This window comes from Giraffa tippelskirchi, chromosome 7, assembly GCF_054371585.1.
Source record: "Giraffa tippelskirchi isolate mGirTip1 chromosome 7, T2T-mGirTip1v1.2.pri, whole genome shotgun sequence".
Taxonomy (NCBI): domain Eukaryota; kingdom Metazoa; phylum Chordata; class Mammalia; order Artiodactyla; family Giraffidae; genus Giraffa; species Giraffa tippelskirchi.
Window position 1 is genome coordinate 21,765,914 of NC_137281.1, and position 22,275 is coordinate 21,788,188.

Here is a 22,275-nt window from a genome sequence, read left to right on the forward strand (position 1 = left end):
CATTATATAGCAAGAAGGGGCTTGTGAGACACTGTCCCTGAATCGTGAACTGCACAAAGCAGTCTCTCCAACAGCAGTGTGATTTTGCTGGAGTGTCAGGACAATATGTTGAGGGTCTAAGAGGCTTGGGAGATCCCACGTTTGGCATTTCTTAGTATCTGGCAGGCCCTCGTGATGTCACAATATAATCACCTCTGACCTGAGGCCCATCTAGCCCAGAGAAGTGTCTAGACTCACCAGGATGCCATACTCACCAGGGCTTCCGTGTAGAATGAATGGCGTCAGGGGGCCGCATTCACGATCGTTTTCCAAGCACCATGGTCTCTGGAATTGTGCCACCTGGGCCTTGAGATTTTCTCCACACCCCTCAGTGAGACGTCTCTTGGTCTGCTTTGCTGAGAAAGTGTTCTTTCAAATGTAACTTCTACGAGCTTTTGTCAGGATGCTTGTTTTCACCAAGCCTCCCCTCCAGCCCTCTGTTGAGCTATTCTGCCCTTCCAAACTTACCAGTATGAAATGATTTTCGTCATTGCCTTTTTTGAGGCCAAGGAAATTTAAGAACCACGTACAGGAAAGCAATGTACTCCATCTCAAGTCATTCCGGAAGCAGGTTTGTGCTGGGGCAGGGTCTGGGCTGGTTGCTTGGTCCCAGGGAGGTGTCTCTCCAGGCCTATGAGGCTTGGGCCCTAGACTCAGTGGCTGGCGGGAGCAGGACAGGGCTGAAGCAGGGGGGTTGCCCCTGGCCACCTAAAGGCACTGTTTCGCTGGTGGTAATACTGGGAAGTGACCGGTTTCTGTAGCAACCAGTGTCTAGGGTGGTGGCTGGGAACCCCGCAGCCTCAAGGGAACATAGCTGAGTCTTGACTTTCACATTTAGAGGAATCTTGAGTCTTACTGCGCTTGGACCATGGATGTTTTAGCCAACTTCTGCACAGCTTCCTCCCTCTTTCCTGCAGTCTTAAGAACTGTTTATCATACGGGGTTTAAAAGTGTTGAAAAGGTACCTTTTTAGAAGAAGCTGGTGGTGGGCCAATGGCTCCCCTCCCCGCAGATCTGCCTCTGCGGAATGGGTGGGAGGGGGGACTATGGGGGGGAGGTGCCCATTTCACTCACTAGGCTGTAAGCAGAGTTGATGAGATTCTCTCCAGGGCTCTAATGAAGAGCTTTAGGGGCTGTGGGCTCAGCAAAGGCTCCAGTTCTCCTGGGGCCTTTACAGCCGCACTCTCCACTGCACTGTGCACACAACCCCCACCCCACCCAGGAGGGCATTAACATGCAGATTCTGACTCAGTAGGTCCAGGTGGGCCCGAGAGTCTGCATTCCTAGGTGCCACTAATGTGAGGAGGCCCAGGCTTCAGAGCTGTGCTGACCACGTGGGATCCTTACTTGGGCAGCGATGGCGTCCCTCAGAACCTGGCAGAAATGCAAATTCTCGGGCCACCCAAACCTACTAAATCAGGCCCTGTGAGGGTGGGGCCCAGCAGTCTGTGGTCAGCAAGTCCTCAGGGTCATTCTGACCGATAGTGAGTTTGAGAACCATCGCTTTCTTCGGACTCTCTATTGTCTGGTTAGAGGATGTGCTCCTTACTCTGTGGCCCCTCGGCGTGCTGCTCATTTAATCACTGGGAATATCTGTCATCTTGTTCTTCAACTTTATTCCTATCACCACGTTCTTCAATGGCCACAAAAATGAGCTCTCAAGCGTATGTCTGCAGCCTCTTTAGGAGAGGCTTCATCCGGTATAGCTGTGTGTCAAGTGGAATGGGCTGAGTGAGGGTCCGAGGGAGGTACAAAGAGGTGGAAGAATCTCTGTCCATTAAAAAACACCTCCAGTAGCCATAAGGTCTTGTTAAAAACACAGGTTTCTGGGCCACATGCCTGGAGCTTCTGACTCAGTAGGTCTGGGGCTAGCCCTGAGAACTTTCATTTTTAATAAATTCCCAGGCGATCCTCAGGCTGCTGGTCCAGGGATCATTTCTGAGCGCCACCTCTTGGGAGCATCCATTCCCCAAAGGCCATGGAGGTGCTTTTATGCCGTCTCCTTCTCTTGCAGGTGGAGTGGACGAGGAGAAGGGAGGAGGTGGAGGCTGGGGACCCTCAGGCATAGGTGTGTGTGCATTTGTGCAGAAGCCTGTTGGCCCTGCCCTCCACTCCTATGCCTGAGGGCCAGTCTTCAACCACCCTTATGTCAACAGGTGGTGCCAACAGGTGGGTGGCTCTATTAAGACCACTGCAGGAGCCCGGGGAGAGTCCAGGGAGGCACTGTCCCCAGAGCTGGGGCCTCCATGGCGCCTTCCCTCTGAAGAAGGGCACCAACCAGGCTGTCACCCTTTGTGAGCACACAAGATAGCTGCAGTTAAAACATATCAACCTGAGACATGGTCCCCCTGGAAGCAGATTCCTGACTGGCTGCAGCATGACTGGCCAGGTGGGTTTGATCTGTGGCACTGCTTCTCAATTCCGCTCTACAAGGTAAAAAGATGCCAGGTCCCTCCCTGGACTGATTAAATCAGTATTTGGGGAGGTGGGGTCTGGACCAGAATTAGGCAGAGACTCACTGCTCCGCAAGCTGAGTGGGGTTGGGGAACTGGGGTCTCTATTAGCATCTCTCCAGGATCTGGCCTTCAGTGAGAACTTTCTATGGGAAACAGATCAGGGACGCAGAGATGGGGGAGCGCCCCAACTTCTGTCCCTGCAATAACTGCCTTGATGTATCTGCTCTTTGCTTTGAAAGTAGTGACTTGTTTGGCTTTCATATGAAAGCAGAATAAAATACAGTGTCAAAACAGAGTCATGACTAAGGGCTCTTGAAGCCATCGTGGGTTTTAAAAAGAAACTGCGGGGCCTCAGAGTCATGTGGTGCTAAGTGCCATGTGAGGGACGGTCACCTTGTTAAACGTGGGAATTATTACACAGTGCCTGGGTTTTGCAGGTATATTAAGAAACCAAATTTAGAGACTTGCTCTTGCAAAGTAAAATATAGCTCTGTTTTATACAGTTACCGTGTTAAACATGGAGTATCTGTATTTCATATAGATATTTGGAATTCATATAATATGGAAATAAGTGCCCTTATAATTGAATTGGAGATAAAACAGTACCTTTAGAGTTCTCATTATTTTCTCTATTCTTTGTGGGGCTTAGAACAACACAAAGGTCTTAACGGCTGATGAGATGGCTTTTGGATGATGCTGTCAACCCTGGTTCCCACTACGGGGTTGTCCCCTTCAGGTAATAAATCCACTTAATTCCAGCATCGCTGCCTTCGCTAGACCGACAGGTTACAATCAGCTTGCTGGTGATGGGTGTTTTGCTGCCCGATGGGTTTCCTTCGAAGTAGACCGTGATGTTGTTGATCTTCTTGGGCTTCACAGAGTCCATGGCGCGGACGGAGAAGGCGGTGTTCTCCACGATGAAGGAGAAGGTGACCGGGCGGTAGAAGACGTTCTTGAAGGGGATGACTATGCTGTAGCCGGCTCGGATCAGGAAGGGGCCTTGTGGCTTGGGGGGCAGAGCCACTCCGAAGAGGGGGATGCTGTACTCGCCGCCCGCGAGCGACGACAGGCTCAGGATGCCTTTGCTCTCGCCCAGGTGGCTGGGCTCGAAGTACACCTCCACGCTGACCTCCGTGCCGCCCTGCGCCCCAGGCGCCGCGTAGATGACCTTTTCCGTGTGGAAGTCCGGACAGTCAGTCTGAAAGGCAAACACATGTGCTCGGCTCCCCTGGACCCTGGAGAGCAAACCTGCAGCTCTGGGCCCTCCCCAGCACCCCTCCCCCTGACATGGGCAACCTCGGCTTGTGTGAGGCGGGGCAGGCTGTACAAGAGTCGAGCCCTTGTGACTCTCTTGAAGAGTAGGCAGTGCTAGTTTATCCCTAGTTTACTAAGAAGAAACCAAGGCCAAGAGAAATTGAGGCAGGGTGATGTGGGCAGCGGTCCCTGGAGTGCTCCCCTGTATCTGCACCTTGTTCCTTCCACAGGCAAGGAGGACTGGACATTCTGGCTCCTCGTGGATGGGGCAGGGGGCTAGTTCTGGACAATAAGCCGAGAACAGAAGTGCAAGGTGTCCCTTCCACACCGGAGTGTTTAGCTGCCAGTGCAGGTCCCTCTGGGGTCTCTTCACCCCTTTGATCCTGTGACTGGAACATCTGAGATGGTGGGTGCCCTTTAGCCTGCATCCCTGAGTGGCTGGGGTGAGCAGAGTCCCCCACGGACCGTGACTCCACAGAGAAGCGCTAAAGGAGACTTTGTTGTTTTAAAGCCACTGAGATACTGGGACTGTTTGTTACTGCAACATAACTAGGCTTCTCCTGGTGGATGGGATGACCAGGAGTCTATGCCTCTTTGACAATTGTGAATCACTATCTTGTACACCTGAAACTTATATAAAATTGTACAATTATACCTCAATTAAAAAAAAAAAAAAGAGCCTCTGCCTCGTGACCACGGCCATGGGACTTCAGTGTTAACTCGGCACATGGCCACCTACTGTAAGGCTACACTCCTTCCTAGTGCTCCTTGTTGCCGGGTGTGGTCATATGAAGTTTTCTTCAAAAAGTGTGAGTGGAAGTGAGGTACACAGCTCCCCGCTTTCCCCATGGTAGCTGGCTGCAAAGAGGACGTCACAGGAAACCATCTTGGTCCATGTGGACCGAAGCAACTCTCTACAGAAGGAAGGACAGCAGGACAAAGGGGTTTGGGTGCCTGACGTCATGGAGCCTAACCCTAAGCCCACGCTGCTATCTGAGAGAGGAATAAATTTTATTTTGTTGGTTTTGGGGAGGTTCTGTTTCAGTAGTTAATCCTATATTCACACTGATGTAATAGGTAACATATATGGAACACTTGCTATGGGCCAGGCTCAGTTTTACATGCATATTTAAAAAACCCTGACAGCTATCCTGTGCGAGTATTGGTAAGATATTCATACAAAGAATAAACAGTGAAGTGAGGATTCAAATCCAGGTCTGTTGGATTTCACAGCGTATACTCATGACCACTGAGCTCTCAGTAGAGCTTACCAATAACTTACCAGTACTCTCACAGGATAGCTGTCAGGATTTTTAAAATATGCATGTAAAACTGAGCCTGGTCCATAGCAAGTGTTCCATATATGCTGCCTATTACCATCAGTGTGAATATAGGATTAACTCCTGAAACAGAACCTCCCCAAAACCAACTGTCTCTGTATCGACCGCTGAGCATGTTGTGGGAAGCAATGCTGCCCCCCCGCCACACCCCCGCTTGTTAAACTAGAAAGTCTGTGAGGAAGAACCCAGACCTGATATTCTGTCTGATACTCTGCTTCTAGCTGGGAGTTTCCAACTAGATGAAGGCCCTGAGTATGAGTTTCTTGTTTCTGCACCCAGTGTCCCCCTCCCGTTATTTCAGAGCCCAGACTTCTGGAAAGGGGAGGGCAGAGGGTGGGGCCGGGGCTGCTCACCCTGCAGTAGTATTCTGTCTTCTGCCGAGTGTAATTGGTGAACTTGGCAAAGATGCTCTGGCCGCTGCCAAGAACAGCCTGGAAGTGGACAGGCTTTTCAGGCAGTGCTGGCAAGGCTTTCAAATTGAGCTCATACGGGTAGTAACCCAGGTCGCTGTTGTGCAGTGTCAGTCTCCCGAAGGTTTCTCCAGCTTTCAGGGGCTGGAATTCAAATGTGAACGTTCCCTGCGAGAGAAGACAGAGGCTCCTGTGATGCTGAATGTCCGCCCCTCCTCTGCCCCTCTGGGGACCTCAGAGCAGGTTGGCGGTAGATGCTCACACTGATCTTGAGCCTGGGGAACCTCTGTCCAAACCAGCCCACTTTTCCTCCCTGGAATTCCTTCTAGCTTTCCGTAGTCGGGGTATTTCTGTATCTGGAATCTCTCTGAAGATAAAAATAGGTACTGGATCCTCTCTTGAGAAGCAAAATTACAGAGACAGGAGTGGGTGGGCTGGGGGAGCAGGAGGGCTAAAGGTCAGGCAGCTCCTTCTCTGTTCATGGACAATCTACAACCAGCTTCTGGGGTTCTACCATCACTTGGGGGAGGCATTCTGCTTCCTCTATTGTCATCCAAAGCAAAACAAAACAAGAACCAAAGAGTAGTGCTTATAAAAGCAAAACAAGGGCAATAATTCCAGTGTATTAGCAGTAAAAGACTGTATAAATAAATTATACTTTCTTCACTTTGGTGGAATATTATGTAGCCATTAAAAAGAAAGCACCAAAGCTCTAATCATTGAAATAAAAGGTGGTAATAATTTAAGTGGAAAAAAGAAGATTCCAGAAATGTATATGAGTTCATTGTTGTGGAGAGGAATATGTCTACATATGTATAGAAAAGACACAGCAAGGCTATATTGAACTGTTACCAGTAATTGTCTTAGGGTGGGGGAAATGAGATTTTGCGGACTTTTCTATTTTTTTTGGCCATGCCAAGTGGCATGTAGCATCTTAGCTCCCTGACCAGGGATTGTAACTGTGGTCCCTGCAGTGGAAGCACAGAGTCTAAACCACTGGACCGCCAGGAAGTCCCAGGACTTTTATTTTCTGTTTCATGTACTTTTATAGAGATAAAATAGTCTTTCTGTCATGAACAGATATTGTTTCTTAAAATAAAAAACTGGGTCTTACTGAAAAATAAAGAGGATATCGTTAAAGTTGTAATAGATGTTTAACAGAAAAAAATGCAGTATTTACATGATTTTACCACAATTAAAAAATTTAGATGAAAAGGGACAAATGTGTAAACAAATATAACTTACCACAACAGACTTAAAAATATAGAGAAAACCCATATAGTCCTATAACCATTAAAGATATTTAATCAATAGTAAAAAAAATTTCCCTTAACAAAATTCCAGGATCTTTTTACCAATCTAATAAAGCTTTCTTTTTACCAATCTAATATTCCACAAATTCTCCCATAGAAAAGAATAGGAGGAAACCTACCTCAACGAGCATAATCTTGACATCAGACTCCAACAAGGCTAATAGAAGAAAGGAAAACTGGATGCTGGTTTCCTTACTGAGCATATACACACAACATCTAATAAAAATATTAGCAACTGATCCAGCAACACTATTATGTGTCCCTTGCTGTCCTTTTCACTACATATATTCCATGTGACTTATATAATTAGGAAAAGTAAGAAAAATAATTTAAATTGAGCAGGGCAAACAAACATGTAACAGAGACAGCTCTTATTACTCGCTCAGTCACGTCTGGCTCTCTGCGACCCATGGACTGTAGCCCACCAGGCTCCTCTGTCCATGGAATTCTCCAGGCGAGAATACTGGAGTGGGTTGCCATTTCCTTCTCCAGGGAATCTTCCCGACCCAGGGATCGAACTTGGGTCTCCTGAAATGAGGGCAGATTTTTTTACTGTCTGAGCTACCAGGGAAGCCCTGGTGGCTAATCAGTAAATCCCTTTAACACGCCTGAGCCAAAGCGCTGTGTGTCCCTGGTTTATATGAGGACTTGGGCAGCAGGGGAAGGAGAGAATAGGACTGTGACGGATTGGTCGTCCTCCTCTCTCCTGACCACTGCCAAGCTGCCCCAACTCAAGGATGCAGAAGTGGGCCCAGAGGCCCCCGGGGCAGAGTCTCCATCACAGATACCCAGTGGGGAGCCCCCACGGGCAGGGCCATACCTCAGAGTTGGCCGGCACCACGAACTGGGAGGGCAGGCTGATGTCGGGCATCCTGCACTCCGTGGAGAAGGTCACCGTGTAAGGCAGGGGGTTTTCCACCTTGATGGAGGCCGAGGTGCTCTGCCGGACGGGGCTCACCATCTCAATGGTTTTGATGATGCCTGAAGGGATGACCCTGAAACTCAACGTGTAGTATAAGAACTCGTTGGTCACCTCGTTTCGGAAGATCACCTGGATTCACAGAGAGAGTGGGAGGAAGTGGGGCGGAGCAGAGGGGTTAGTTCGGGGTCCTCCACCATCGACAAGATCCTTCTCCCTGTTAGCAATGCCTGGGCATGTGAAGTATGGGACCCAGGCTGAAATGGGCCCTCCCAGCCTATGTGAACCCCACCACCCAGCCCTTCTCTTCAGGTGTTCTGATCTGGCTCCTTCCAGGTGAGCAGGCATGGAGGAACCTGGGTTGCTCTAGGCGAGAGCAGCATGGTCTAGGGCTGAGAAGGACGGTGTCCTCAGTGGGGACAGTGAGTGGTCCTGGAGAACAAGCAGGACCTCAAGAGGTTCCTGCTGTGGTGGGTTTCACCCCATTCCTGCTACTGCTGGAGCAGTTAATACATCAATACTACTACTAATAATAATGGCATCTAACACTTAATGATTACTGTGTCCTAGGCACCGGAAGTTGGACCATAAAGAAGGCTGAGTGCAAAAGAATTGATGCTTTTGAATTGTGGTGCTGGAGAAGACTCTTTAAGAGTCCCTTGGACTGCAAGGAGATCAAACCAGTCAATCCTAAAGGAAATCAACTCTGAATATTCACTGAAAGGACTGATGCCGAAGCTGAAGCTCCAATACTTTGGCCACCTGATGTGAAGAGCCGACTCACTGGAAAAGACCCTGATGCCGGGGAAGATTGAAGGCAAAAGGACAAGTGGGTAGCAGAGAATGAGATAGTCAGACAGCATCCCCAACTCAATGGACATGAATCTGAGCAAACTCAGGGAGACAGTGAAGGACAGAGAAGCCTGGTGTGCTGCGGACCAGACACAACTTGGCGACTGAGTGACAACAACAAGCACTGCAGGTACTTATTTAATTCATACAGCTTGTGGGCAACATTACTGTTTCCCTCACTGATGTTTCTAAAGATGAGGAAACTGAGGCTAAGGAAGTTATCTTGCTCAGGGTCTTGGGCAAAAAAGTATCAGAACCAGGATTTGAACCCAGGTTGGCTTGACCCCAGAGCTCACACTTGTAGCCCACATCTGACTTGTTGACAGGTTGCTCTCCTTTTGCAGTCTTCTTATGTCTAATGACATCGAGCATCTTCTCATGTACTTCTTGATCACTCAGACATTTACTTCTGTGAGGTAGAGGATTCCAGTTTTTTGTCCTTTTTAATACCTTGAGTTGTTTATCTTGTTAGGAAATAATAGTTCCTTACATAACTGCCTTTTTACTTTTGACCTCTTCTTGTCTTTAGAGTGTTCTGACCGCCTCTATATTTTGATAGGAGTGTTGTTTTACATTTAAAGCAATCATTTATACATTTAGGTTGAAGTCAGCCCTCTTGCTATTCCTTTTTCATTTGTCTCTTTTATTTTTTTAATTCCTTGGTTACTACTTTTCTGCCTTCTTATGGATCAATGTGAAATCTCTCGGAATGTATTTTATTTCCTCTATGGCTTCTTAGCTATATTTTTAAATAATATATTTTTAGTTATTGCTCTAGAACTGACAACTTATCAACATTTAATGTAGAGTTGGTATTTTATCACTTCCCACTTCATAACTGACGCTCTATGTTTCTGATCTCATACATCCTACTTCACAAATGCAATAATCTTACTGAAGTATAATCTCATTTACCTACCCATCCCATCTTTTGGGCTTTTGTTGCCGTATCTTTCATGTCTACATGCATTCGTCCACCTTACAATGTTATTATATTTACTATAAACTGCCAGTTGTCTTTTTAAGAAAGTTCTAAGAATAAAAATATATTATGTTTCATATTTATGCACTTATTTGCCATTTTTAGAGCTCTTCTTCCCTTCCAGTGGATATCTACATTCCCACCTGGCATCATTTCCTTTTGACTGAAGAATACCCATTAGCATGTTTTGCAGCAAGGCAAGTGGGCTGGCAATGAATTCTCTTATCCTTTTTTTTTTTTAACCTGAAAATATCTATTTTACTGTCTGTTTTAAAGGATATTTTCAGCGAATAAAGATTTCTAGGTTGACAATCTCTTCTTTCAGCACTTTTCAGAGGGCTGCCATTATTTCTGAAGAGAAATCAGTGGTCATTTTTATTGCTGTCTCCCTGTATATAATAGAACTTTTTTTATCTGGTTGTTTTCTATTTATTTTTGGTTTTCAGCAGGTTTACTGTGATATGCACAGGCATGATTTTCTTTGTTTCTCCTGTTAAAAGTCTACCAAGTTCTTGGATTTGTAAATTGTTTTTTTTAAAAAAATAAAATCAGGGAAATTTCAGCAATTCCTTTTTCAAATAATCTTCTCCCCTGTCCAACTGCCCCAACTGTTAACTTCCTCCTCCTCAGTTCACCAAACCTGATATGCTTTGCTCAGACTAGCTCACTGCACTGTCATCAGGAAACTGTCCCAAGGCAGAGAGGATAATCACAGGGCTCATTTCATAAACTGGGTTTCTTCAACTAGAAGACTCAGACTTTGTCAAATAGCTCTGGATTTTTTTTTTTCAATCATTTTGAAGAGTATTTCTTCCCTTTATTACCATGTTTTTCTGTTTCAGGCGTTCTATTAGATGGGTATTAGAACTTCTTGATTTGTATTTTATGTCTCATATTTCTTTTCAGCTTTATTAAGGTACAACTCACATGTTATAGAATCTATCCATTTAAAGTGTACAATTTAGTGCTTTTTTAGTATATTCACAAAGTGCTCCAACCATCAGCACTCATCTTCATCACCCTCAAACTGCTACTGCTAAGTCACTTCTCACTTCAGTCGTGTCCGACTCTGTGTGACCCCATAGACGGCAGCCCACCAGGCTCCGCCGTCCCTGGGATTCTCCAGGCAAGAACACACTGGAGTGGGTTGCCGTTTCCTCCTCCAATGCATGAAAGTGAAGTCGCTCAGTAGTGTCCAACTCTCAGCGACCCCATGGACTGCAGCCTGTTCAAGTCCGTCCATGGGATTTTCCAGGCAAGAGTACTGGAGTGGGTTGCCATTGCCTTCTCTGATCACCCTCAAAACCCTCAAAAGAACCCCTTTATCCAGTAACAATCATTTCCATGTCCCCCTAGCCCATCCCCTCTAGTCCTAGGCACCGCTAGTCTACTTTCTGTTCCTATAGACTTCCCTATTCTGGACATTTCATATACAAAAAACCATACAATATGTAGCCATTTGTGACTGGCTTTGTTCACATAGTGTAATGTTTGCAGGGTTCATTTCAGTGTTGCATGTATCAGTACTCGGTTCCTATCACTTTTTACTGACAAATAATATTCCATTGTATTTATCTGTTCACCAGTTGATGGAAATTTAGGTTGTTCCCATTTTTTAGCTGTTATGAATAAAGCTGCTATGAATGTTTATATATAGGATTTTGTGTGGACATATGTTTTCACTTATTTTGGGAATAAATTGCTGAATTCTATGGTAACTCTATGTTTATCCATTTGAGGAGCTGCCAGACTGTCTTCCAAAGTAGCTTCACTATTCCACTCCCACCAGCAACATATGAAAGATCCATTTTCTCCACACCCTTGCCAGTACTTGTCATTATTTTCTTTCATTCTTGCCATTTCTTTGTGCTCATGTGCTATTTTTTTTCACTTTAAAATCTTTCCCTAGGTGGTTCCATCCTCCATCTTAGTGTCAAGCACTATCTGTAGGTGGATCATTCCTGTAAGTGCTCTTCAGCCCTGACCTCTCACTGAGCCACTGACCCATGGACTCCTTTTCCTCAAAGCACTTATACGATTTTGAAATTACCCATTCAGAGTGCAATTACATGATGAATGCTCATCTCCTCCACTGGACTGTGTGTTCCAGGAGAACAGAGACTGTGCCTATTTTTGATCACTGCTATGTTATCAGCACATAGTATAGCATATGGTACATGTGCTCAAGAGATGCTTGTTGAACTGATGAATGAGTCCGGAGAAACAGTTCATGTGTGAAGGACCCTGTGGAGTCCTGGAGTCACTGGCTCTGGGATGAATCCTGGTTCTGATGACACTAGCTGTGTCAAGGGCTCAGCCTGATGCTGGCGCTCTCTAAACCCTCAGAAAAGGGATCTTTCACTCTTATTATTGTGGTCTGGTGTCTTGATGCCCAGTGTTACCCACTGCTTCAGGATTTTCATGATTCTGCCGCCTTGAGGGCTCGGTATGGGCCTATATGTTGGGTGGCTTCCTAGTCTCATCTTAAAGGGTCTGGTCCCCCTAAATGGTCAGTCAGGATAAGGGAGGGTATATCTTCCCTCCCAACACCAGGACCATCAACCTCAGGGCCAAACCTCCAGGGTCCCAGGGCAGTGCCTTTAGTGTGTGGATACCTTTGCTGTGTATAGTCCCTCCTTGTAGGAGAAGAAATTCAGCTTGTAATCTTTCTTGGAGGACGACAGCACATCAATGTAATCAAGGCCCTTTAAGGTGACGCTCAGGTCAGGCTTCTCTGGTTTCAACATTTCCACAATGACCCGGAATCTGGGGCAACACAGGGGCGCAAGAAGAGAGGACAAAATGAGACAGATTGCCCACAGGAAAGAAGGCAAGGTACCTTGTCCACTCTTGATTTCACAGAAAGCATGTGGGTCCAGGGTTCTAGCCTTCACACAGTCACTAGTAATAACAGGAACTACCATTTAATAAGTGCCTATTATGTGCCAGGTACTGAGTCCTGCTCCACATGGATTACGTTACAAGCTTCAAGTCGCCACAGTGTCTGTAGGACATCTCGTTATCCTATTTTACTAGGGAGGAAGTTGAGGTGGAGACAAGGAAGACGCCATGCTCAGGTAACAATGCCGAGTTACAGGCAGAACTAGCATTCAAACTTGGGTCTGGGCCTTTATCTGCTATGCCGAGCAGGTAGCTCTCTTCTTCCAGCCTTTGGCTCCTTTTCCATAAAAGAAGGGGACCTGGCTGGCCTCCAACTCCTCCAGCTTCTTTTCTCTCTGCAAGCACAAGATCCGAGGATCTGGCCAGTGGCTGATGTGATAAGACAGGGCTCTCAATAACAACCACCACGATTATCATTTTGATAATAATAACAGCTAACATTTATTGAGCACTTATTTTGTGCCTGGCACTCTTCCAGGAGATTTACAAAGCATCAGCTGCTCACAGACAGCCCTGAACAGGACACTCTCTGTGGGGCGCAGGTCAGGCAATGCCTGGCAGCAGCACGAAGGGCCAGGCTCGACACTGTGCATCCTCCCTCCGTCCCCTCTTCACCCCCCCATTCTCTCACCTCTGGGGCTTGTTCAGCCAGTTGGTGATTGGCAGAAGCTCAGTGTAGGGTGTCTTACATGGCACTTCACGGTAGATATTGGCCACAGCCTTGGGAAGCTCCGAAGTCCCATGCAGCATGTACAGCCAGCCAGTCCCATCTGGGAGGGGGAAGAAGAGGGTGCCCTAAGAGAAGAACAACTGCGGTGAGCATGACACAGAGGCTCCTTTATCAGCTACCTCTCAGGCATGGCAGCGACACAGGATTAATGAAGTTATGCAAATAGGTTTAACACTTTTGGAAAGCAGCTTCACAATATGTTTCCAAGAGTCATAAACAGGTTCACACGTATTTGAACCAGGAATCTCACCCCAGAAAACTTACTGAAGAAACATCCCTGCAGAGGAAAAAGTTATACATAAACGTGTGTGCTCAGTCACTCAGTCGTGACTGACTCTTCGCGACCCTTTGGACTGTAGCCCGCCAGGCTCCTCTCTCCAAGGGATTTTTCAAGCAGGGATATTGGAGTGGGTTGCCATTTCCTCCTCCAGGGGACCTTCCCAACCCAGGGATCGAGCCAGTCTTTTGCATCTCCTGCACTGCAGGCAGATTCTTTGCCACTGAGCCATCGGGGATACACATGCATATTAGAATTGCTTCTATTGATGAAAATTTAGAGATAAACATCCAACAACTGGGGGTGTTAAATAAATTATGGAACTGTCATTCAGTGAAATATTAGTCAATCGGTAAAAATGATTATCATGAAGATTACACAGTTAAACAGAAGCATGCTCATGATGTGATGTAAAGTGAAAGTAAACAGGATGCAAAACTGAGGATGCTGTGATGGCAGCATGGCTGTCTTTGAGTAAGGATTGGTAAAGAAGACAGAAGAAAACAGTTCTTTTTTTGTGAGGGGAGTGGAAGATTGTGGCTTCTTTATTTAATCTTTATCACAGTCACCTTGATGTTATTTGTGCACTTAAACTGTTAATTGCTTGATGCTTCATCCGGGACTTCATTTCAGAGATGAGCCTCTGGTTCCAAGAGAAGCCCCTCAACATGAAAATATATGGACAAAAAGGGAAGCTTTGGTCTTGATAAGCTTTGGGCACAGTTCCCTGTGGTTTCCACATTATTTGTAGGGTCCCCTCTTCTCCTAACATTCTCTCTCCCACAGCTCCTTCCTCCAGCCATGCCAGGAAACCAATGTGGGAGGTGGGGCTCAACATACCTGATGTTTGCGGCTCTCCACGTTCATGGTGCGGGGCCGGTAGGTGATCTCGTAGGGCTTGTTTTGCTGATGAGGCTCCAGGGTGATGAACTCGGGCCCCTCCCAGTGCTCACCCTCAATGATGGGGTGCAGATTCCAGGTTTGGTTGGTGCGGTTTGAAAGCATGATGGTCTGTGTGTGCTTGGAGCGTACCTGGCAGGTGAAATTCACCACCTGGAAGAAGATGGACACCTCAAGCAGGCAGTGGGATTTAGGAGTCTGGAGTTCAAAGGAAAGTTCACACACACACACACACACACACACACACACACACACACACACACGCATGCGCATTTGGGAGCTGTCAGTATAGCAATTTTTTTTTTAAGGCCAAGAAACTGGATGAGATCATCAAGAAGTAAGTGTATTTAGAAAAAAAGAAGGAATTTTAGGACTAATTCTTGAAATCCTGCACACTCCAATGTTAAGAAAAATCAGAAGGGGAGACGAGAAGCAGCGACTATTAAAGTGGGAGGAAAACCAGGAGAGGGTGGTATCCTGGAGGCCACATAATGAAGGAAGTGCTTGAAGAAGGAGGGGCTTGTTGAAGGTGTTCAAATGCTATTGACAAGTAAGATGAGCAGTGAGAACTAGCCATTGAATTTAGCAACATGGACAATGTTTTGCTGGTGTAAACGGAATCAAGGAGTTCACCAAGGGGATGGGAATAGTTTAACAAGAGACCCACACACATATGATCAATTGGTTTTTGACCAAAGTGCAAAGGCAATTCAGTGGAGAAAGGATAATCTATTAAGTAAATGGTTCTGGAACAACTGGATATCTGTGTACAAAAAATGGATTTTTTGAATTTTGCTCCATAATCTTACACGACATACAAAAATGAACTCTAAACAGACTGAAGATATAAATTCAAAACTTATGTCCTGAATATACACAGAGCTCTCAAAACGCAGTAAAACAAGAAAACATACAACCCAAATAAAAAGGACTTGAACAGATACTTCAATAAAGAAGATAGATGGATGGCAAAGAAGTCCCTGAAAAGATGCTTGACACCATTAGTCGTTAGGGAAATCTAAATTTAAAACCACAAGATATCATCATGTACCTACTGGAATGACTAAAATTTTAAAAAACCTGACCATATCGAGCATTGGCAAGGGTGTGGTGCAAGTAGAAACATCTGATGTGGCTGATGGGGACGTAAGATGACACAACCACTTTGGAAAACAATTTGGTAAGTTCTTAAAAAGGTAAACATGTACCTACCCTATGACCCAGCCATTTCACTCTTACATATTCACCCAAGAAAATGAAAGCATATATTCTTGCCAAGACTTGTACATACACATTTATAACATATTGCAGGATTCCGTGTACATAACATTGTTGAAATAGCAAGAGATGGAGATCAGGCGTCATTATGACCATAAGCAATGTTGCCAGGAACTATCAGGTTTCCACTATTAGGGCTTCTAGTGACAGGGTGAGCAGAGGTTAACCCAGGTGTCACCCTTTACTTACAGAGCTTATGACAGAATGTGATCTAGCCAGAGATGTCAGTACAACCTTCCTTGAGAATGAGATGCTTGGGTTGAGAGCTGAAGAATAAATAGGAATTCACTAAATGGAGAGGGGAAAATGAGTATGTCAGCGGTGGGAAGAGCATGTGCAGAGGCCCTGTGGTGGAGGGAGCAGGTCTGCCTGTTTGATGTGGGCACAGAGTCTGATTGAGTTCTCTTGTGGGGCTTGCTGGGCCACTCCACCATTGGTCCATCTGTTGGCAGCATCTACTGACCTCTTTTACTGAAGGTGGTCCCACACAGACTCCAGACAGGGTTAGGCTCAGAGGACTGCCTCCCTGGATGAAGCAGAGCAAGTTTCTGTGGAGAACCTCCTTGCCCACCTCGGCAGGATGGTAAGTCACTTCAAAAGAAACCTCCGTGCCTGCGGTGATATAGCCCTCTTCCGGGCTGATGGAGAAAGGAGCCTCAAGTTTCCTGGCATCCCATTTGAACCTTTTCCAAGACAGGAGACAAGGAAGACAGTTTATTAATATCCCGGTGGTGTCCTCAATGCTGCTGAGAAGAGAGACTGTGTCTGGTTTTCAGGTGGGAGGTTCATCCCCTTGTGCCCTTCCTGGGACCTAGGAGAAGTAAAACTGCCAGGAAAAGCCAGGGTGTGGGACCAAGGCCAAGTCATTCCTGGGTGCGATTTCTTCACTCTCCCTAGGGGTTGAGAAGGGTGGAAAGTGGTGCATCTTATCTACTGTCCACACACAATGGGGGACATGTGCATGAGCACATTTAAATGGGTGCTGAGGTCACACAGTTAGGATGTGGTCAGGCCAGGACTGGAACCCTCTCAAGCTAGTAGCCATGACCCGTCCCTGCACTGCCTCTCGGGTCTGATCCAGGAGGGTGGAGATGATCCTTTCCATGAGAGCTGCCCCTGATCCTGGTGGCCCTGGGACCTGCTGGCCCTGTGGTCACCCCTCTGTGACCTGGCCCTTGGTCCAGGCAGGATGGTGCAGACCAGTGCTTCCAGTGCCAAGGCTGCCACACCACAGCTTCAGGGCACTGCTCCACTGAGGCTGGGGTGAAGGGTGCCCTCTGCGGGTGCGCAGTGTGCAGCGGGCACAGCTGTGGCAACATGCTGAATGGTGACTGGGTGGGCACCTGCTGAACCTTAACTCCATCTCTGGCATGGGGATCACCCCCAGTGCCCACTTTAGAGGGTCCTGGGATAGTTAATGGGAATCCAGGCCCAGGGGGCTCTCCTACCTTGCACCCACATCACCCGAGTTCACCATGAGGATGCGACGCGTGGCATGTGTCTGACACACGACTGGTCCAAAGGGAAGATGCTCCTGGTCCAGGGAGATCTCTAGGGCCTGGCAGCAGCCACTGATGAGGAAAAGAGGCCGCAGGAGCCCCATGCACTCTGCGAACACCTCCTCGGAGAAGGGAGGGACACGCTTTAGCGGGGCGAAGGTGACTTCCAGCTTCCGGACCTCTTTGGGCTTCAGAGTGATGTTGCGGAATGGTGACAAGGTGATGACCTGGACAAAACGACAACAAGTCTCAGCAGCTGAGGATGGGGCACTCTTGGAGCTCCACTTCTGAAGTCCTGCTGTGAGGATGGATTACTGAGTAAATGTAAGAATGAACTGAATGAAGGAATGGATACAGTCCATCCTCAGGATGAAATACATCTGGTCCCATTTCAAAGAGCCACCCAAACACTGTGAGAGGAAGCAGGCAGCCGGGGCTGTGGGTTCTCTATGCAGGGAGCCTGAGGACATGGGTTTAGCAACAAGCATGTTTCTCTCACATAGCGGACTCCAGTGGAAAGAGGGACAGCCTTTCGGGGGCACATGAATGATGTATATTGAAACACACTCTTCCTTTTGGTCCAAGAAGCCCACTTCTAGGAATATGTGCTCAGCAGAGAGTCATGGGTGCATACAAAGGTTTGTTTAAATGGATATTACAATGTTGCTTATAAAATAAAATAAAATAAACCAGGAACACCTGAAATGAGCAGAAGTAGAGGCTTGGTTCATCTACATAATGAAGGTACAGATGAACAAATGAAACTGAATGTTTAGGATTTACTGGTAGATGGTAAATGCAGGTTTCAAAACAATCTGAAAGTTAGTAATTTATTTTTAAAATGTGTAGGGAAAGCAGGGGAAAGAAAGGTAGCAATAATGTTAAGTGATTATTTTGGGGTATGACATTATAGGCCAAGTGTTTTTCTTTGTGTTTTTCCATATTTTTCAAATTTTCTGTCATGAAGATGTACATATATTCATTTGCGCCCAGATCTTCTGGATCCTATCAAGGGCACTTCTGTGTGTCCCTGTCGCCCTCTAGAGGCAGAGCATCTCCAAGCCGTGGTTTCCCTACATGTAAAAGCAGAGTAACAGGGGCAACCCCATACCATTTTTGTGGAGGTGATCAGAGGCAGCACAGGGGAAGCACTTGGAATGGCCTGACACACAGAAGCTGCCTGAGAACCATGAGGTGCGGAGGCATGAAGATGCCACTGGGACCCCGATCACCAACCTTGGTTTCCTGGAGTTCCGCTGAGAACATGACTGACAGGTTAAATGCGAGCTGGGCTTGGCTGTTGTTCATGATGGAAACCATTTTTTTCACCACCTGTCCAGGTAGGATGGCTCCTAACTTCACAGTCTTATTGGCTGGATCTAGGACTAAAATCTGTGGACAAGCAAGAGAGCAGGGAGGGGTCAGCAGTTAATGAGAAAGAGAGATAGGGTGCGTGTACCCTAGTGAGGCAAGGGTGGATCCCTCTCTTCCTGTGTCCCTCATTCTTCACGCTGGATGGGCCTTCGCCTTCGCTCACTCAGCAAATATTTATGTGCATAAAATGTGCACTAAACAACTTGTTGCACAATTACAGCTGGGTTCAGAGATGTTAAGAAGGAAAGGCTCGGGGTACAAAGGGTTGAGCCAGTCTGGGGTGAGGGAGGCCTCCCTGAGGAAGGCATGCTCACACTGGGAGCTGCTGGAAGGGCAGCATCTGGATTTAAGTCAGGGTGGTGTGGGGCTGCACCTCGAGGGAGGAGACAAGCTGTGGCAAGGCCCTGAGCTGGAGGGAGTGGCCTGGTCAGGTCTGCGGCTGTTAGCGAGGTGGGGAACACAAGAAGATAGTTTGGAGGGGGATCAGGTGTATTTCTGGGAGAAGTGGGAAGCCAGTGCACCCTGGAGCGGTCCCATCAGATCGGTATCTTGTGAGTGTGCCCTGGCTTGCTCCTCTGTGGAGAGGGACTGGAAGAGGGCAGGAGACAGAGCCTTGAAGAGAGAGAGATGACCAGGGCAGTGGAGGTGGGAAAAGCAGATACATCTTAAAGTCCCCATCTAAAGCACTGACCAAAATGCTGGCCTGCATCAGGCTGAGATCAGGCTGGGCCTTGCCCTCTGGGATGGTGTGACCCACATAAACAGCACCCATCAGTCACTGTCACTTGACCAGTCAACTAATAGCACCCCTTCCCCTAACGGAAAGATGGGACCTTTCCATCCCACCCCCAGGTTTCCATGTTGCCTACAAAGGTAAGAGTCTCTGGCCCCAGCGTGTAAGCTCCTGGAGGTCAGAGAACACGTTTAAGTCTCCTCTGGGTTTCCACAAAGCACCTGACATAAATGGGTGCTGAGTGAGTGAATGAATGAACACGTGAAAGAAACCATGACATCAGAAGAGACCCTGCCACTGGATTGGGTGCAGACACACCAGGTGGCCTGATCCTGTTGCTCCCCTGGATTGATGGAAAGGATGCCAGGAACACACCCCTCCCATTTCCTCTTGGTTGCTGAAATGTCCTGTGCATTGATAAGGATTGCGGAAGGTCTTCAGTCTTCTAAAACTGCCTAATAAATGCAAAAACTCCCACCAGACAGACATGTGAAATGTGTACTGGACATGGGGAAGAAAGGGTAAGCAGTGGAACCAGACCATCCCCTTCCCGCCAGGAGCACCTGGTTAGAAGGAAGGCCCTCAGTCAGCTGGGATCCTGGGAGTTGGGGCTGGCTGGAGAATGTCCGTCTATGTGGCCTTAGGGAAAGATGTCCCATAAATGAAACTTATGTCTGCATACAGTGCTTCAAACAAACCTTGACTGTAACCTGAAGACACTACATGCTCTCATGTGGGAGGAAGAGGACTTGCTTGGGATGCTGCATCTGATAGTCTCAAACTTCTCCAAGAAAAGGGTTTCCCTGGTGGCTCAGAGGGTAAAGCGTCTGCCTGCAATGTGGGAAATCCAGGTTTGATCCCTGGGTCGGGAAGATCCCCTGGAGAAGGAAATGGCAACCCACTCCGGTACACTTGCCTGGGAAATCTCATGGATGGAGAAGCCTGGTGGGCTACAGTCCATGGGGTCGCAGAGAGTAGGACACGACTGAGCGACCTCACTTTTTTCTCCAAGAAAAAGAAGGTTTCTGCAGCACCTGTGGTTACTTGTGTCCTTTGATACAGTAATGTTTGGTATTGGCAAGATCTGTGTGATTCTCTTGGGTCTGATCTGTCTTGATGGGACTGGCTGACCTCTGACAGAGCAGCTAGGGGGCTGAAGACATGGAGCCGGAGGAGTGTAGGCTCAGGTGGGCAAAGGTGGCTGAGAAGGGCAAGAAGGGTGGGTGCCAAGTTCGACGATCTCCCTAACTGTTGCTTACCTTCATTTCCGTTCCTTTTCCTTTGATTTCAACTACTTGCTGGGAGAGCCCATTGATTTCAAAGGGGATGAGTTCTCGATAACTGATAGTTTCTCGAGGATAAAAGGTGATGGGGATCTCCAGTGTCTTTCCTGGCTTTATCACATCGACTCGGAAGTTCACCTCGAGGTGGCTGGTATTGGTGTACAAACAATCCAAGCTGAAGGAAATCAGAAGGGAGGTGTGTGAGCTCTCGAGTGGCTTACATGGAGGGAATGAGCCCCTTGCTTCTCTGAGCTGGACCCCACTGCAGGATGCCCTGCTGTGTTGTCCTGGAGCTGGAATTTCAGAGCTGGAAGGGACTGCAGCAGTGGTCCAGCCTACAGTCTCCTGGGCACGACTGAGTCACTTCCCCCAGATCACATCCTGAGATCTTGGCAGAACCAGGCCTCAAAGGCAGTCTCGTGACCTTTTACCCAGTGCTCCTTTCACTCTCTTCCTTGATAACGCAGCTCATGGTGTGGTAGCTTCCTGGAAGAAGGGTGTGCATCCTGTAGTAACTGGGTGGGAAAGCACAGTGGGGAGGAGGATGTGTCCAGAGTCAGACAAGAATGTGGATCCAGGCTCCAGCCCTAATTTCCACGTGACCTGAGAATAGTTACTCAGCCTGTCTGGGTCCCTGTTGCCTCATCTGTAAAATGACAGTAGTGAACTCTTCCTTATGAAGCTGTTGTGAAAATTAAACAAGATAAAGTGACTAAATCAGCCGCTAAAGGCACAGAGGAAACATTCCTAAAGGTGAGCTATTATTATTACTAATAGTTCAACTAGAAGGGACCTTCAAAGATCATGACCACTCTCCTGCATCTGTGGATGGGAATCACCTAGACCTCCATTACAATCCTTCGTCTGTCTTCCAGGTATTTAGAGAAGGACTCTAGCTAAGGCAGTAAATAGAGTATAATGCCTGAAACAAAGTAAGAGTCAGATTCAATCAAATTAGGCAAGAAGGAATATAGGTAGATAAGATTTTAAATTCGTATTTAAAGTTACATGACACTCCTGTAACATTCAGGAGAATCGTCATCACCACCAGCATAACCACCATCACTGCCACAAAAGTAGCAGCAGATAAAAATAACCGAGCATTTCCTATGTTCCGGGCACTAAGTACTCTCTCTAAATGAACTAATTAAACCTCCTAATAGCCCATGGGGAGGTACTATTATTATCCCCCACTTCAGGCAAGGAGTCAGAGGCACAGAGAGTTTATAAAGACCTAAACACAAGGCTGGATGCTATAAAACTCTTAGAGGAAAACACAGGAAGAACACTCTTTGACATGAACCACAGCAAGATCTTTTTTGACCCACCTCCTAGAGTAACGAAAATAAAAACAAAAATAAACAAATGGGACCTAATTAAACTTAAAAACTCTTGCACAGTAAATGAAACCCTAAATAAGACGAAAAGACAACCGTCAGAATAGGAGAATATATTAGCAAATCAAGCAACAGATGAGGGATTATTAGTCTCCAAAGTATACAAACAGCTCATGCAGTTCAATACCAAAAAAAAAAACCCAATCAAAAAATGGGTGGAAGACCTAAATAGACATTTCTCCAAAGAAGACATACAGATGGCCAACAACACATGAAAAGATGTTCAACATTACTAATTATTAGAGAAATGCAAATCAAAACTGCAATGAAGTATCACCTCACACTGGTCAATCATTTCAGTTCAGTTCAGTTCAGTCGCTCAGTCGTGTCCGACTCTG

At 46.9% G+C, this 22,275-nt stretch overlaps 1 protein-coding gene and 1 long non-coding RNA gene across 2 annotated transcripts in view; one reads left to right on the top strand and one right to left on the bottom strand.

The window, feature by feature from the left end:
• Positions 1 to 246: 246 nt before the first annotated feature.
• Positions 247 to 4,781, top strand: LOC145514537 (uncharacterized). The gene is made up of 4 exons (XR_014060201.1): positions 247 to 610; positions 2,054 to 2,107; positions 2,196 to 2,428; positions 3,375 to 4,781. It is a non-coding gene; the product is annotated as an uncharacterized LOC145514537 (long non-coding RNA).
• Positions 2,966 to 22,275, bottom strand: part of HYDIN (HYDIN axonemal central pair apparatus protein) — a 339,593-nt gene continuing 320,283 nt past the window's right edge. Inside the window, exons 78-87 of the mRNA XM_081512491.1 lie at positions 20,517 to 20,715; positions 18,387 to 18,542; positions 17,100 to 17,377; positions 16,115 to 16,334; positions 14,314 to 14,526; positions 13,098 to 13,261; positions 12,181 to 12,331; positions 7,633 to 7,863; positions 5,443 to 5,667; positions 2,966 to 3,693 (exon numbers count right to left, since the gene is read on the bottom strand). Of these exons, the coding sequence (XP_081368617.1) occupies positions 3,211 to 3,693; positions 5,443 to 5,667; positions 7,633 to 7,863; positions 12,181 to 12,331; positions 13,098 to 13,261; positions 14,314 to 14,526; positions 16,115 to 16,334; positions 17,100 to 17,377; positions 18,387 to 18,542; positions 20,517 to 20,715 (2,320 nt within the window). The 3' untranslated portion in view covers positions 2,966 to 3,210. The remainder of the gene's footprint in view (positions 3,694 to 5,442; positions 5,668 to 7,632; positions 7,864 to 12,180; positions 12,332 to 13,097; positions 13,262 to 14,313; positions 14,527 to 16,114; positions 16,335 to 17,099; positions 17,378 to 18,386; positions 18,543 to 20,516; positions 20,716 to 22,275) is intronic.